Raw genomic sequence first — 16,438 nt, forward strand, 5'->3', positions numbered from 1 at the left:
GGTCCAGACCACCAGCGCGGTCACTCACCAGGCCCCGCCCCGTCACGCGGTCACGTGTCAGGCCCCGACCCTGAAGCGCGATCACGTGCCCTGCCGCCGTAACGGCGGAAGTGGCGTCGTTGCCAGGCGGCCGTTGCTAGGCGCGCACTGCGTGCTCTGCGTGGAGCGCGCGGTGGCCGAGGCGGGAAGCGCGAGCGGCGGCGCCATGGCCGGAGGTAGCGGCGCGCGGCGGGAGGGCCGGGGGCTCGGGGCCCGGGGCCGGGCGCAGGGGTCTGGGGCCCGAGATCCGGCGCCGCCGCGGACGGGTCGGTGTTGAGATTCGCCCGGAGCCCAGTCCGCGCGCTGCGCTGGCTGTCACAGCTGGGGAGCGCGCAGACCCTGCCCCGGCCCCCTCCCTAGACCCGCGGTGGGTCTGGCACCTCACGCCCCCGTGTCCCCCAGTGTGGCAGCAGCCGTTCCTCAACGTCTTCAGACACTTCAAGGTGGACGAGTGGAAGCGGTCCTCTAAAGAGGGCGACGTGGCCGTCGTGACGGTAAGTGGGCCGGGGCACCTGGCAGCAGGAGCGGCGGCTTCTCCTCTGTCTCCTGGGCCGCTTTGCTGCAGCCCTCCTGGCGCTCCGTGGGGCTGAGCGGGACGCCATGCCTCCCGTGTCTCTCTGCAGGACAAGACCCTCAAGTGCACGGTGTACCGCGTGCGGGGCCCTGTCTCTGCTGGCAATTACATCCAGCTCCCCAAAACCAGCACCCAGTCCCTGGGGCTGACCGGACGCTACCTGTACGTGCTCTTTCGGCCCCTGCCCGCCAAGCATTTTGTCATTCACCTGGACCTGTGTACCGAGGTTACAAGCTGGAGAGCGGGAGCTGCCGGTGGGGGCCCTGCACTCATGCTGCAGTCTTCTCTCCTCACGCCCATGCTGTATGCCCACAGGGCAGCCAGGTCGTCCGAGTGTCATTCTCCAACTTCTTCAAGGAGTTCAAGTCCACAGCCACATGGCTTCAGTTCCCTTTCATCTGTGAGACTGGGACACCCAGGAAAGGTAACATGCAGATGAGGTGTGAACGGGTCACAGATGGTCTGGAAGAGGCAGGCAGCCAGAAGGCTCAGCGGGGAGGCAGGCCAGGGACAGCCTGGGTGGAGGGGCATGTGGCTGTGGCCATGAGAGTGGGGACAGGCCGAGGACAGAGAGTGCTGTGGGCCAGTTGGTGAGGGTAGGCTCTGACCTTTGCTCCTGTCCTGCACACCTGGCAGGTGTGGGCTCTCCTGGTGCCCGCTGGACCTGCCTGCAGCTCGACCTGCACGACATTCTGCTGGTCTACCTGAACCGACGGTACAGTCACCTCAAGAGCATCAGGCTGTGTGCTAGCCTGCTGGTCAGGAACCTCTACACCAGCGACCTGTGCTTCGATCCCGGTGAGGGCTAAAGGTGTGCTTAGCCTGCAGCCCACCTGCTCTAACTCCCTGTGTGCTGGCCTCCACACCCTCCCTGGCACTTGGTGAAAATGCCCATGCTGTACCATCTTTGAGTCTCCCAGCTCCCAAGGCAGCCACTGGGGGAGAGGGTGGCTGGGCTGGTGGCCAGGCAGTGCCCTGCTGGCTGGCACCTGGTGTTGTCTTGTCTGGGCTGGGAGAGGGAGCTGGGTGGGCTTCCTTGGACTCTGCTCTTCGTAGCTGTCACTGTCGCTGAAGCCCGGTGTGCAAAACTGCCCATCACCCCCATACCTCGAGAAATGGCATTCCCGGTGCCGAAAGGGGAGAGCTGGCACGACCACTATGTCCACATCCGGTGAGCAGCTCTGCCTGTCATGAGGGCGGCCGGGTGGAGGGACGGCAGGGCCGCCCTTGGAAGCTGACTGTCCTTCCACCCCGTCAAGGTTTCCAAGCGACAGCTCAAAAACACCCTCTGAGGCAGTTCAGAAGAGCTGTTCCCCTTCTGAGGCAGGTGGGCCTGTGGGACCAGCGGTGACCCAGCTTCAGGCCTGAAGGGCCCATGGAGCTCGGCGGGAGAGGGGGGCCTGATGCTGCATCTGGGGAGGTGAATGCAGCAGCATGATGCCTGCAAGGGTGAGGGGAGGCTGTCTCGAGGCCCCAGACCCAGTGTGGGAGGTTCCGACTAGAGTGCCGGGTGGCTTCAAGCTTTCCAACTGGGAAGGGGTGCCGGGGCCCACGGGAGAGTAGGCTATAGCTGTTGTTGTGGCTTCCCTCCTGCATAGTGGGCAAGGTCAGGGCCCACTGCTGACCCCTGCCCAGTGCCTTGTGGCCACGTTCTCACAGGCTTGTCTGCACTCTGCTCAGTGGGTTCTTCTCAATTGCAATCTTAGCGAGGCCTGTGCTGCGGCTTCTTCCTCACCCAGCGGACTTCAGCAAGCCTGTTCAGGACAGCCTGGCCCTCATGGTCCAGAAGCGTGGCCCCACAGCCGTGAGTGCCCTGTGCCCTTGGAGATGGGGCTGAGGGTGGTGGCCACAGGGTGCTAACAGGCACTTGTCCTCCCGAAGTCCCGCCAGGCCCCCTCTGTGCCCAGGCCCCTTCCAGAAGTCAGTGTGTCCTGTGAGCGCTCCAAGGTCTCTAGTGTGGGTGGCCCCAGTGGCCGTAGCCAGGAGCCCTTGGCCTGGGTGGAGGCCACTGACAAGCACGTGGCCAGTGACAGCCTTCACGTGTCTGTGCATCAGACGACTGTGGAGCCCACGGCCCCAGAGGATGCATCCCCACAAGAGGTGAGTGCTTTTCCCAAGGAAGGTGGGGCTGGACTGTGCCACCGAGGGGGGTGGGATGTGGACGAGGTGTGGGTGGAGGGCTGCTGGGCCTCTGTCCACTGGGAACATGCGTGGGGCAGATGGTCTCTTCCCATCTAGTCTCCTGGCAGAAAGCAGAACCAACAGGAGGTGGCTTTGGGCAAGAATCGTTTTCAACAAAGAGTAAGGAGGGGGCTGGTGCCCTGACCCCAGCCCCAGTGGTTTGGTGGGGGGCGGGCTTAGGCTCCAGGCAGGCGCAGGACTGGGGTACCTGGAGGGTCTAGCAATGTAATTGGAATTCTGGTTTCCTGCCATAGAGCAGCTGGCAGAAGGCACTAGAACCAGGTGGCTTTCTTGGGAGGCAGGCACCAGCTCTGGGTGGGGCAGCCTTGGTGGGACAGGAGCCTCGCCACTTCGGGGTCTCACTGTGAGTTTGCCTATTTCAGAGCTTCCTCCCGGATCCAGTCCTGAGGCTCAAGGGGGTCATCGGCTTTGGGGGTCACAGCACCAAATGGGTGAGGGGTCCGACTCTGTTCTTGCTGGGTCGTGCAAGTGTCAGATACACAGAGGGGACAGTGGGCACACCCCGTGTTTCCTTGAGGTGGCTGTGTGGACAGCCGAGCTCCCCCAGGCGTCGGGTCCCTTCACCGCTGCGGACGCCCAGCCCTGCCCGCATCCTCACACGCTCGGTGCTTCCTTGACGTGATGACATCCCGTCGCAGGCGTCCCTTTGTGTCGTGAACACCAGCCGGGTCGGTGCTGGTCCGATTGCTCAAGCTTCCAGAGACCTGAGAGCCCTTGCTCACCCTTTAAAGCTTTGATGCGTGTTGTCCAGCCGAGTGGGGCCGGGTATGGGCGAGACTTGTGGGACCCTGAAGGAACAGCAGCAGGAGAGGAGGCTGTGTGCTCGCCAGGCCTTCCAGGACACGAACTCCGAGTCTTTGTGGGCTCTCTGGCCTTTTGTCACCTGAATCCCAAAGTTTCTTGTGTTGCGGACAGGGCTTAGAGGAAGCCCTGCTTTTGCGCACGTGCACCCGAGCTCTTTCTGTTCTTTTGGCACATGCATCCCATTGACTCCTGTGTGTGGGGCTCGGCGGAGTGCTGGGGTGGGGGGACGAAGCCGACCAGCCTGTGACCTCAGCCTCCGGCCCCTGTGCACAGGCCCTGTGGACCCGGGATGGGGCCGCCGTCGTGTACCCTTGCCATGCGATCATCGTCGTCCTGTGTGTCAACACCCGGGAGCAGCGTCTTTTCCTTGGCCACACAGACAAGGTGGGCACCCTGGCCCAGGGGTGGCTTGTTCTGCAGGCACACACCCTCCCTCACCCTGCTGCCCCCCAGGTCTCTGCCCTGGCGCTGGACGGGAGCGGTTCCCTGCTGGCCTCAGCCCAGGCACGGCCCCACAGCATGCTGCGTCTCTGGGACTTCCAGACAGGGGAGTGCCTGTCCCTCTTCCAAAGCCCAGTCCACACCGTCTGCTCCCTCAGGTGGGTGCAGGGTCTCCGAGGGGGGTGGGGGCTGCGCCTGCAACACTGACCTCCATCTCTCCATCTGCAGCTTCTCTGACAGTGGGGAGGTGCTTTGTGGTGTCGGCAAGGACCGCCACGGGCGGATGGTAAGCAGGCCAGGCCGGGGGAGGTGGGGCAGCCCATCCTGGGGTGCAGGCAGGCAGCAAGGGTCCCCCGCAGGCCTCCCCCAGCCCCGCCGGGCACTACTGCGCCATACTTGCCAGAGTGTCTGTGTTACTCCCTCGTGGATGGAGCTGACCTTTGACTGACCGGCCTCGACCGGCCTCACCCTCTTCAGTGGCAAGTCCCCCACGCCTGAGCTGGGCGTGTTTAACATGACAGCATCTCTGAAGTTGGGTGTTTCACCCGGGGTCTCTCCTCCACTCGTGGTTGTGTCTCCTGCTCCTTTCTGCATACATATGTCTGTGGAAACCCCGGGTGGGCACATGTAGGTTCCTCCGGGCCGCAGGGGCCAATTTTCCCACCCCCTGCAGCCCAACGCGCCTGCTTCTGTGGGAGAGGCCAGGCGGGTGGTGGGTGCTCAGCGTGGACTTGTTGCAGACTGTGGTGGTGTGGGGCACGGCCCAGGTGGGGCGAGGCGGAGAGGCCGTCATCCTCACGAAGGTGCACAGCGACGTTGATATCCAGGCATTCGAGGTGGCCTTTTTCGATGAAACCAGGTGATTGGCTGCCCACCTGCCCATCCTCCGTGCTGGGACCAGCGAGTTGTGAGCTGGCCCCTCCTCCCTGGCTCACCTCCTACCCCTCGCAGGATGGCATCGTGCGGGCGGGGCAGCGTGCGGCTGTGGCGGCTGCGAGGTGGGGGGCTGCGCTCCTGCCCTGTGGACCTGGGGGAGCACCACGCGCTGGAGTTCACTGACCTGGCCTTCAGGCAGGCCCAGGACGGCCATATACTGTGAGCCCCACCCTCCCTCCCCTAATGGCCAGGGCCCGCCCATTCCTTGCCCCGCTCCTCGGTCCCTCCGCCTTCACTTGTTACTTCTGCCTCTCTGGGCAGCTACGTCTGCAGCCGCAGCGGCCACATCCTGGAGATTGACCACCAGCGCATGGCTGTGCGGTGCGCTCGCCGCCTCCTGCCTACACAGACCCCTGGTGGCCCCCTCCCACAGAAGCAGACCTTCAGTTCAGGTAGGTGGGCCCTGCTGTGTTGGGAGGAGCGGCCCTGACGCTTTGGGCTGACCGTGCCTCCCCCTACCCAGGCCCCGGCATCGCCATCAGCAGCCTCAGCATCTCCCAGGCCAAGTGTGCCATGGGCTCCGAGGACGGCTACCTGCGCCTCTGGCCCCTGGACTTCTCTTCTGTGCTCTTGGAGGCAGGTGGGGCCTCGACATCACCTTGCCACCAGGGTTGCCGCAGGAGGGCCGTGTCCCCGGGCTGGACGGCAGTCATGGGGCTCCAAGGGGCTGTGTCCTGAGCTGGGGTCCACCATTGCTGAGCCCAGGGGTGGGTGGTCACAGGGGAGGCACCTGTTGTAGCTCACAGGGAGATGGGGCTCCAGGCAGCAGGGAAGCGCATTTCTCAGTGTCCTGGGCAGAGGGGCTGGGCACAGGCACAGCATGGATATGGTCAGCCTGCCCCAGTTGGCCCAGGTTCCGGGCCCACCCCACTACAGGCCTGGGCGATCACCAACCCACCCTGCCTGCAGAGCATGAGGGCCCCATCAGCTCCGTCTGCGTCAGCCCTGACGGCCTGCGTGTGCTGTCCACCACCTCCTCGGGCCACCTGGGTTTCCTGGACATCCTGTCCCGGGAGTACAGCGTGCTGGTGCGCTCCCACGCCGCCCCGGTGCTGGCCCTTGCCACTGAGAGCAGCCGGGGACAGCTGGCCACTGTGTCCCAGGACCACACTGTCCGCATCTGGGACCTAGCGACCCTGCAGCAGGTGGGGTGTGGCCGGAGGGAAGCCAGCCAGGAGGGAGGGACTGGAGGGCCGCAGGCCATACTGAGGCCCGGTGGGTGGGGCCCTGAGTTCTTCTGCCTGTGTTTGGGGCCTGAAGGTTCAAGGCACTTGGAGAGAGACTGGCTCTCGGGCCTTGTGGCCAGCTGGTTGCCCCAGCCTGTCCGCCCTCACATGGCCCTGTCCTCCAGCTGTACGACTTCGCGTCTCCGGAGGAGGCCCCGTGTGCTGTTGCCTTCCACCCTACCCAGCCCACCTTCTTCTGTGGCTTTAGCAGCGGGGCCGTCCGTTCCTTCAGCCTGGAGACCACCGAGGTCCTAGTGGAGCACAGGTGGGTGGTCAGCCGGCTCTGGCCCCACAGACGATCGAGGTGGAAGCTCCAGTGGTTTGTGGGTCCCCTGGGGAGTGTGGGAGATCGGGTAGTATGGGGGAGGGCCGTCTACTGGAAGCCCCGCCCTCTGCTGCCCCTCCGGGATTCTGCAGGAGGTCTGGGACGGTGCAGCTCAGAGGCAAGGCAACGGCGTCTCGTGTGTGCAGGTGTCACCGCGGAGCCATCACCGGCCTGGCCGCCAGCCCCGACGGCAGCCTCCTGTTCAGCTCCTGCTCTCGGGGCTCCCTGGCCCAGTACCATAGCAGCGTGCCCCAGTGCCGCATCCTTCGTGTGACAGGTCAGGCCCCCAGGCCCAGCCCCAGCCCCACTCTGGCCTCCCAGCCATTCCCTGGTCAGGTCCCTGCGGGGGTGGGGGTACGTGTCGCCCCCGACTGTGGTACTGCGTTCTACAGTCGCACTACTGAGACCCCCAGAGCCAAGTGTGGTTTTAGGACTCACCAGCCCCCCGAGATTGAAGGTCAGTGAGAGCCTGTGCCCACCCTTCCCCAGGAGGAAGTGAGTACCTGAAGCCTGAGCACCAGGCCAGCAGGGGAGTCAGCCCCCTCCCATGGCCACTGTAACTCGGGCCAGCCAGATGGTCACTTGGTGGTCACTCGGAGAACCCCCAGATTTCCTGGCAGTCCGTGGTGCCCACTGGTGTCTTGGTGCTCTCACATCTAGGCCCCATGGGCTGGCTGCTGTGGGATCTGCCCTGCCCAGCCCGCAATAGTAGGTCTCTGACCAGTGTCTGTTCTGGTGCCCCACCCCTACTCTGACCCAGCTGACTGCCTGTCCCCATATGCCGGCAGCTAACGTGGTGTGCCAGGAGGCTTGCCCGAGCCCCAGTGCCCTGGTGGTCAGTGGGGACAGCCACCTGCTGGCCTTTGTGGGTCCCTCCAAGTACACAGTGACTGTCATGGACACAGCCTCACTGGATGAGGTGAGTCAACTGGAACCCTCCCTGTGTGCAGTGAGGGTGGAGTCATGCCAGTTTGGCCCACAGACCCTGTGGGCACCCTGACCCTGGCAGCTGCGTGTTTCCCTGGGTGGGAGGCCATGCTCATTTCAGAAAGGACCTGGGCCCTGCGCCCCTCATGGCACAGAGGACATGTGAGCTGTGGGCAGCCTGCCGGATGGGTGCCCAAGGCCGCCCATGGCCCGGGCCCCAGCTCTGGGGGCTCGAGCTCTGGCCGGAGGTCATGGTGAGGACACTTGCTGCTCTCCCTCAGCTGCTGAGGGTTGACATCAGGACTCTGGACCTGGCTGGCAGCTGCCTGGACTCAGCTGTGGCCGTCTGCTTTGGCCCTGCACCCCCTGGCCACTTGCTGGTGTCCACGTCCTCTAACATGGTTGCAGTGCTAGATGCCACGTCGGGCCGCTTGGTCCGGGAGGTGAGCCCAAGACTGCGGCTGGTGGCCTGGCCTCCCCCGCCTTCCCGGCTCCGGCCTTGCTGCCCGCAGTGCCCAGAGGAGGGGAGGCCCTGGGCTGCTTGCTGCTCCCTAGAGGTTGTGTTCTGTGAGAAGGGGGCTCCCCCAACTGGTGGTCCTGTGTGCTCTGACTTTTTCCCTCAGCAATCCCTCTCTCTCCCAGCTGTCCTGTGTCCCCCCTGCGGCCTGCTCTGTCCTAGCTCTCAGCGGGGATGGCCGTTTTCTGCTCACAGCCGCTGACCGGGCCATCAAGGTGTGGGACTACTCAGCACAGGCTGGCCCTGGCTGCCAGGTGTGTGCCCTGGGCGGGCGCACAGCGGGTAAGAAGGAGGGTGGAGGACAGTCCCTGAAGTTACCCCGTGCCTGCTGGGGCCTGATACTGCACGAGGTTCTCTTGGTCAGTCTGCAGTCTGGTGGCCAGGTGTCTCCAGCTGTGCCTCAGTGGTCTCTATATTGCCACACTGCTGCCCTCAGGTGTACATCGGCCACTCAGAACCTGTGCGGGCCGTGGCTTTCACCCCTGACCAGCAGCAGCTCCTTAGTGTGGGAGACGCCATCTTTCTATGGGACGTTTTGGCGCCCTCTGAGAAGTCCCCTCCAGGAAGGCAAGTTCCTGCCCTCGACATGCATCTGCCAGGCCTTCCTCTGCACCCCTTCGCCCCACCCGACCATCTCTCTTGTCACCTCTGCAGTGTCCAAGGCTCTCCCGGGGCCCCCACAACCTGCGAAGCTGGTGAGTGGTCCCACCACACTGGCAGTCTCCATGGTGATGTCTGGTGCTGGCGCTGTAACCGCTGTGGGTGCACAGCACTGTTCTTTTCCTGAGGGTCCCGATGCAGAGCTGGTTGGGCGTGAGGGGCTGGGCACGCCTCCTGCTCTGCCCTCCCCAGGCCCTGAGCTCAGCCGAGCTCCTTCCGTCCTCAGGCCTGGGTACAAGACAGCTGGAGGACATGGTGTCCAGGGCCAATGGGCTTCCCCGGCAGCAGGTGCCCATGCCATCCCAGGCGTCCCCACCCTGGCTGGACATCTGTGCCAGGCCCCCCAAGGACCATGATGGTGAGGGCAGGGGTCCTAGGAGGGCCTGGAGGGGATGTGTTCCTGGCTCCCATCCTGACATGCTTTGTTGCTCCTGGCCTGGGGGAGGGGCAAGGGCATGGGGGTGCTCTGCTCCCTCGTCTCACTGTCTCCCCACCCTCCTCAGGCGCTTTCTCCATGTCAGATGAGAGCCGTGGCCCTGAGGGTCTCCGCCAGGCCTCAGGCCCACCTGTGCTGGTGCAGAAGGAGGCTGGCAGGGCCGGTGATGGGGCCTGGGGGGCCATGGGGGGCCCCTGGGACCTTGGCAGGCCTCCCAACCCCCGTGGTTGGCCCAGTAAGCAGGGGAGGGGCAGCAGGGTGGGGCAGGGTCACTCATAACTGGACCAGGGCCCAGGTGCATGTACCACGTGGACTCCAGGTGGCCTAAGGACAGACCTGGCTGCCCCTGGCAGACAAGGGATGGTCACCTACAGGACAAATGGAGAGCCCAAGGCCCCTGCTGGGCCAGGTGGGTGATGGGACGTGGCTCGTCTGTACCCTTTGAACCCAAGCGTCTGACCAGCCAGGGCAGGGTGCCTGCAAGGAGGGTCACTGTGTGGTCCCTGGGGGTTCACAGCCTCATTCCCTTCCCTGACAGGTGCCTGCAGCACTGGAAGAGCCAGGGCCCAGCCCCCCACTCGCCCGGACTCCTATCGGCATTTCACAGCTCGCTACAAGGCCTCCCTGCTGCCCAAGGTTGGCTGGGTGGGGCATCCTCATAGGCCCTGCCACCAGTGGATATCCTGGAAGCCCAGGGGTCCAGGTGGCATGGCCCTGTGGTGTCTGGGGTACTCCTGCTCCCTGGTAGACACAGGCTCCCCGGGGTTTCCCTGGGGCAGCTCCCAGAGCTGACAGCAGCCCAGGCCTTGCTGGCACTTGCCCCACGGGTCACCCCTCTGCCCTGAGCCCCATGCTCAGCAGGCGTGTCCTGCTAAGCCCACACACTCACTTCACTCCGTGGTCCTGGCTCCCCTTCACTTCCCCCCTGGCAGGCGCCTTCCCGTCTCCTCCTCCTGCCTCCCTGTCTGCATGCTGCATGCCAGGCTCCCAGCCCCGCTGGCCACCGCGTGCAGACTTTGGTGCCCACGTACCTGCCGTTTGCCTCCTCCCAGGAGCATGCATCTCCCAAGGCTCAGTCCCACGCCCGGCCTGATGGGCAGAGCTTGAGGTTGGGGGCCTGGGCCAGGTGGGCCGGTGCCAGCGTCCTGGGTCCACTTCCTCACAGGGCCTCTCCTTCCCTGCTGTCGGCGATGAGCGGCTGCACCTGAAGGCCGTCATGGGTTACAACGGGAACGGGCGCGCCAACCTGGTCTGGAGGCCAGACACAGGTGGGGGCCATGGCCCAGACGCTGCAGGGTGGGCTCAGTTCTGTCCACCCCTAGGCCAGGCCCCATGGAGGGGCCCGCAGGTGGTTTGGGCTGCAGGACGGGCGTGTCCTCCTGGTGGCACTTCCTGCTGTGAGCAGGAGTTCTCCTTGGGGTGGGGTTGGGGGGTGTGGGCACGAGTGCCTGGGGCTGTGGGGCTGACGGGGCGGGCGCTTCCTCCCTGCCCACAGGCTTCTTCGCCTACACGTGTGGTCGCCTGGTGGTGGTGGAGGACCTGCACTCTGGTGTCCAGCAGCACTGGCTTGGCCACCCTGAGGAGATCTCCACGCTGGCCCTCAGCCACGATGCCCAGGTGCCTGTCCTGCAGCCTGCCTTGAATGCCCAGGGCCAAGGTGTGCCTCGGAGCTTGGCTCCTTGAACTGCGTGCAGCTGGCTCTCGCTCTCGCTTCCAGAGCAGCCCTTTACACAGAGCGGGAACGGGCCCGTGGACTGCACCCTCCCTGCTGACCACCCACCTGCCTGCCCGCCAGGTGCTGGCCTCTGCCTCAGGCCGAAGCAGCACTGCCTCCCGCTGCCAGATCCGTGTCTGGGACGTGCCAGGGGGCTCCTGTCGGCAGCTCCTTTCTCACCACGACACTGCTGTTCAGGCCCTGGCTTTCTCACCAGACGACAGACTCCTCGTCACTCTGGGTCAGCAGGGCGGGGGCGGAGGACAGTGGTCTCTGGACTCCCCTGCCTGTCCTGGGAACCCTGGGCAGCTGACGTGGTCACTCTACATCTCCCCCAGGGGACTATGGCGACCGCACCCTGGCCCTGTGGAGCATGGCCACCTACGAGCTTGTGTCCTCCACGTGCCTCCCAGAGCCAGTATACGGCATGGCCTTCAACCCCTGGGACGCTGGCGAGCTCGCCTGCGTGGGCCAGGGTGCCGTCACCCTGTGGCTTCTGCAGCAGCATGGGGGCGATGTCAGCCTCCAGGTGCCAGGGTTCAGAGGAGGCTTTGGAGGATGGGGTCTGGCTGGACCCCAGGGCATCGCTGACCCACACTGTGCTCGTGTTCCTCCAGGTCCACCGAGAGCCCATCCCTGAGGAGGTGGGGGGGTGGGAGCTGACCTCGCTCTGCTACGGGACCACACCCCTGCTCTACTGCGGCTCCAATGCTGGCCAGGTGTGTGTTTGGGACATGTGTGCCAGCTGCTGCTTCCTGGCCTGGGAGGCGGACGACGGTGAGATCGGTGGGTGTCTGACGGAGCCTCCGTGGCCCTTGACAGCTTGGGGCTCGGTTCTCCCTGGGAGTCCCAGTGCTGGGGCGGTGGACACCGTCTTGAGTCCCAGGCATCTGGGGACGTGGCTCACGGCATCTCCTGTCCCCCAGGAGTGCTGCTGTGCTCGGGCGCGCGTCTGGTCAGTGGCAGCAACACCAGGCGGCTGCGCCTATGGGCCGTGGGGGCCGTACCAGAGCTGAGGCGCAAGGGCTCCGGGGCCAGGTGAGCGTCTACAGTGTGTCTGGGAGCTGGCACTCTGTTGCCAGCTGGGCCCGTCCCCCAGGGGACATGCTCGGGCAAGGCCAGGGCCCGTGGGCCAAACCACCTGGCTCCCTCGGCTCTCGCTGCTGCCACCCCTTTGACCGCCTGCTCCTCCAGGTCTAGCTCTGTGTTTATGGAGCGTGAGCTGACCCTTGACGGGGCCGTCGTGAGTGCAGTCTTCCACGAAAGCATGGACATGGGTGTGGTGGGCACCACGGCGGGCACGCTCTGGTACGTCAGCTGGGCTGAGGGCACAAGCACCCGCCTCGTCAGCGGCCACCAGAGCAAGGTGAGGCCGCTGGGCCACCGGCTTGCCGCCGAGGATTTCTGAGGGGATCCCAGCCCGCACAAGCCGGGCAGCTGCCGTGCACTCCCTCCGTCCCCGCCCCCCTGGGTGCTCCCAGCCCAAGCGCAGCTGCAAGTGTCCAGGCGTTCCCAGGACCAGCTGCACCCCTGGAACCACGCGCCCCTCCCCGTGGGCATGGGGTCCATGCCGTGTCCACGTGCAGCAGCCCCAGGCCCTGTGGCCTTCTTGACCCTTCCTCTTTTCCGCCACTTTATTCTCTTGTAATTTACGTGTTGAAGAAAACTGGTCATCCACCCTGGAGTATTTCACCACCGTTGTTGGACATGCTTCCCTGGGGTCCGAGGGGTCTGGAAGCCGGGCCAGGGTCTAGTCAGGGCCAGCCAGTCCCAACGTTACTTCCTTCTGGGAGCGTTGTGTCTCCCACCAGTGATGCCCTTGTCTGGCGGCAGGAGTTGCAGGTGGCAGTAGTCAGATCCCTTGTTCTTTCAGAAGGGAAGTGGCCTCGAGAGCTCTCAGGTTTCCCGGGGCTGGGACAGGGCACAGGTAGATGAGTGTCTCCCTCGTGGACCAGGCCCCCCAGCAGCAGTCAATGTGTTACTTTCTGAGAGCTATTAAGGGCTGGTGGGTGGAAATGTGGGTCTGGCTTCCCCACCGTCACTTTCTCTTGATGCTCGTGGAGTCCTGGCCTTGGCTGGTGGCAGGGTCTTCAAGTTGGCTCCTGAGTCTTTTTAAAAAAATTCTACGTTCATTTGTTCAGGCGTAACAGTAGCCAACAAAGAAACTCTTGTGTGAGGTAGTGAGGGTTACATGTTTCCTTTTTCTTTGGTAATGGCTTTATGTCGAGGTATAATCTGTGGGCCACACACCCATGTAACATCAATGGATTTTGAAACATTTGCAGAACTGTGCAACACCGCAGTCACTTTCATCCCAGAAGGAAACCCCCCAGCCATTAAACACTCACCACCCAGCCCCTGGCAGGCGCTCACCGACTCTGTCTCTGTCGGTTTGCCTGTTCTGGATGGTCCCTGTGAACAGAAACACACTCTGTGGTGCTTTCTATCTGCTTCTCTTACTGAGCATCGTGTTTTCAAGATCCATCTGAGTTGTAGCGAGTGTCAGTGCTTCACTCCTATTTACTGCTAAATACGCTTCTGTGGTACAGATAGGATGAGTTTATCCACCCACCAGGGCATGAGCTCGAGGGTGCTGAGTTCTTGACCTGAGCTGGTGGTCACTGGTGGTCCCCCTCTTCTGTGGACCACAGGTGCTCCAGCCTCTCCCTTTGCAGCTCCGCCCAAGACCGGACTTGGCTGTTCCAGAGCCTGTGGGCCCCTCCAGTGGGAAATGGGCTTAGAGGTCATGGTCTGAGGCCCAGAGGGGCCCATCACTTCTCAGCCAAACAGACCTAAATTATTATTTTTCTAAGATAAAATGCATCAGGAGTTTATACTTAATGCTTGAAATTCACATTCAGGACTCGGATATTTTGTTTTACCTCATTGGTGCACGGCCTGTCTCCTTTTTTTAATTTTTTAATTTTTATTTTAATTTTATTTTCTGTCTCCTTTTTTTTACACCAGAGATCCTGACTCTGTGTAATCATACAACTGCTTTCTCCCTTGATACACATGGCACACACACACATGACAATCTCAGCCCCACCCCCCCTGCTGTGATGAGGCCCAGGAGTGGCCCCCCTGGGAGTCCCGTGTTCTAGGTTCTGTCAGGACAGTTCCTTCTGTGACGTCCTAGCAAGTGGATGGTCAAGTTCAACTGACTGGTGGGCTTCTTGCAATTTGGATTCCACCCAGGTCTAGTGTGGGGACACTTGGGAGGGAGGGAGGTCAGGACAGTTTCTTTGTGCCACATGGTGGGCCGGGGCCAGGTAGGCTCAAGAGGGAGATGGATGCTCTCATGAATGACCTGGCCATGCTGTGTTCCCTCTCTGCTCGAGGGCCATGGGCCTCAGGTAGGGTGGTGACTCCTCACAGGTGAACGAGGTGGTCTTCAGCCCCAGCGAGTCCCACTGTGCCACGTGCAGTGACGATGGGAGCGTGAGGGTGTGGAGCGTGGCCAGCATGGAGCTGCTGATCCAGTTCCAGGTGCTCAGCCAGGTACTTGGGGGGCGCCTGGGGCTGGGGTGCACGCCCGGGACTCCGGCAGCCTCGTCCTCCGTCCAGCCTTGGTGTCTGTCTGTGGCCTTGGGCCTGGGCCCCTTCCCCTCTCCCCAGGGGAGTGCTAATATTTTCCTACCGTGGGTCCCCAGAGCTGCCTCTGCCTGTCTTGGAGCCCCCCATCCTGCGAACGCCCAGAGCAGCAGTGGGTGGCAGCGGGCTACAGTGACGGCACGCTGCGGCTCTTCAGCATCCCCCTCATAGCGATGGAGCTCAAGATGCATCCCCACTCGGCTGCACTGACGGCCATCACCTTCTCTGCTGATGGTGAGGCTGGGCTCACGGTGACAGCACGGCTTCTGCCCGGCCCAGGTCACACCTTTGGGCTGAGGGCTAGGGGCTCACGAGTAACAGCTTGGTCTCTGCCTCGCCCAGGTCAGACCATCCTCTCCGGAGACAGGGATGGGCTCGTGGCTGTGAGTCGCCCTCGCACGGGGATGACCTTCCGTGTGCTGAATGACCATCGGGGAGCTCCGATCTGCACCATCCAGAGCACGAGAAGAGAGGTGAAGTAGCCTTGTGAGCCTGCAGGGCCTGGCCTGAGCCGAGGGTGCTGGCAGGGAAGGGGATGGGAGAGCAGGGCAGACGGCACCTACCAGCCTTTATGTCCCCAGTATGGAGACTTCGGGGCAGAGGGTGTGGACCTGTGGCTGGCTGCCAGCGGGGACCAGCAGGTCAGCGTTTGGGTCTCCAACTGGCTGCAGGACCGCTGTGAGCTCGTGGACTGGCTGAGCTTCCCAGCGCCCGCCCTCACGGAGGTAAGAGTCCCGGTCGCCCTGCGGGCGGGGTGCCCCCCCACCCTGCCACAATGTGCTGTGCCCTCCACAGGTTCCCAGCTGCCCGCCACCCTCCCTCGCCGCCTTCTGCCCCTGGGATGAGGCGCTGCTGGTGTGTGCGGGCCTCAGCGTGCACCATGAGGTCGTCTTCTACAGCCTCTGCCAGAAGCAGGCACATGCACCCCTCCATGTGGTTCTGGGAGCCTGAGGGACCCGGGGCTGGGGAGGGACAGGTCTCGGGGCCACGGGAACCCCCGCCCAGTGCCTCACGCTTGCTGTCTGCAGGTGATGAAGAAGATCCCACTGCCTTTCTTTGCTGTGTCCATGAGCCTGTCCCCTGGGGCCCACCTTATGGCCATTGGCTTCTCTGGTGAGTGCTGGTGTCTTGAGTGAGGCCCAGTGGGTACACCTGTGCCCCCACACTGAGCCGTACCCCTCGTCCCTGAAAATGGGGTGAGGACACCTGCTCCAGGGGAGTCTTTCGGGTAGGGTCAGGAAATGAGGGGGGTGGGGGGCCAGGTTCCCCCAATGAGGCACTGGCCCCAGCTGGAGACAGAGCCAGGGTGGGTTGGAGGAACCCTGGGTCCTGGAACTATACAGACACAGGCACAGGGCCCACGGCACCCTAACTCCCAGCCCACCCGATGCTGTCCCCCAGCAGAGCGTGTGCTGAGGCTGGTGGACTGTGCGTCGGGGGCCGTGCAGGACTTTGCTGGCCATGATGACTCGGTGCAGCTGTGCAGGTTTGCCCCATCTGCTCGGCTGCTCTTCACGGCGGCCCACAATGAGATACTGGTGTGGGAAGTCACAGGCCACTGACCCCCAGTGGGGAGTGTGGGGTCAGGTATTGCCCTGCTGGTCAGCCGGGCACCTGGCCTGGGCAGAGGCTCAGCTGAGAAGCTGGGTTGGCCGGGGGCCTTGTGCTGGGCCAGGATGGCTGGGTGGGCTTCACCCCTCCACACCCGGCTGCCCAGGAGTGTGTGCAAATCATCAAGACCTTGAACATGTATGAAGTGCTTATTGCTTCTTTTCCTTTGGGCTTTTGTTTCTACCTTGTACAGTTCAAATAAATGTGGGTGTTGCACTGAGGCATTGTCTCCTGGTCACTCCAGACTGCCTGAGCTCAGTTTCTGCCCAACCTCCAGACCTCCTGCTCCCTGCCAGGGATCCTGACCCCTGCATGAGCTGCGGGGGCGGGGCGGCACTGGGCAAAGGCCCCGCCCCCCTGGCCGGCGCGGCGCTGGCAGTGCCCGGCGTGCCCACGCGGTGGCGCCGCCGGGCAGCTAGGCCGGTCTGGCCC

The 16,438-nt window shown here is 63.6% G+C and overlaps 1 protein-coding gene across 2 annotated transcripts; it reads left to right on the forward strand.

The window, feature by feature from the left end:
* Positions 1-186: 186 nt before the first annotated feature.
* WDR90 (WD repeat domain 90) lies at positions 187-16,293 on the forward strand. Of its 2 annotated transcripts, none has more exons than XM_060031391.1 (44): positions 187-215; positions 442-533; positions 663-839; positions 929-1,037; positions 1,250-1,411; positions 1,670-1,784; positions 1,873-1,940; positions 2,320-2,417; positions 2,495-2,713; positions 2,852-2,914; positions 3,178-3,246; positions 3,893-4,003; positions 4,073-4,218; positions 4,289-4,346; positions 4,801-4,919; positions 5,012-5,155; positions 5,258-5,388; positions 5,460-5,576; positions 5,906-6,141; positions 6,348-6,487; positions 6,640-6,824; positions 7,336-7,466; positions 7,756-7,917; positions 8,117-8,245; positions 8,428-8,558; positions 8,646-8,686; positions 8,878-9,009; positions 9,155-9,322; positions 9,407-9,496; positions 9,626-9,723; positions 10,253-10,355; positions 10,583-10,704; positions 10,883-11,042; positions 11,140-11,330; positions 11,419-11,587; positions 11,728-11,839; positions 11,996-12,167; positions 14,180-14,302; positions 14,455-14,629; positions 14,738-14,868; positions 14,977-15,120; positions 15,191-15,310; positions 15,424-15,508; positions 15,797-16,293. In XM_060031391.1, exons 1-44 carry the CDS (start codon positions 206-208, stop codon positions 15,955-15,957), a joined length of 5,619 nt encoding a protein of 1,872 aa, XP_059887374.1. In that variant the 5' UTR covers positions 187-205; the 3' UTR covers positions 15,958-16,293. The 2 variants fall into 2 exon arrangements, with proteins under 2 accessions (XP_059887374.1, XP_059887375.1); XM_060031392.1 differs by having other exon boundaries at positions 6,694-6,824; positions 15,800-16,293.
* The last annotated feature ends 145 nt before the right edge of the window (positions 16,294-16,438 follow it).

Source organism: Delphinus delphis, chromosome 15 (assembly GCF_949987515.2).
Source record: "Delphinus delphis chromosome 15, mDelDel1.2, whole genome shotgun sequence".
NCBI lineage: Eukaryota > Metazoa > Chordata > Mammalia > Artiodactyla > Delphinidae > Delphinus > Delphinus delphis.

Bases quoted from the DNA above. Each gene is read 5' to 3' on its own strand.
- WDR90 (XM_060031391.1), top strand. The intron at 10,356-10,582 runs GTGGGGGCCATG...CCCTGCCCACAG, and splicing joins GGTCTGGAGGCCAGACACAG to GCTTCTTCGCCTACACGTGT. The intron at 15,121-15,190 runs GTAAGAGTCCCG...TGCCCTCCACAG, and splicing joins CAGCGCCCGCCCTCACGGAG to GTTCCCAGCTGCCCGCCACC.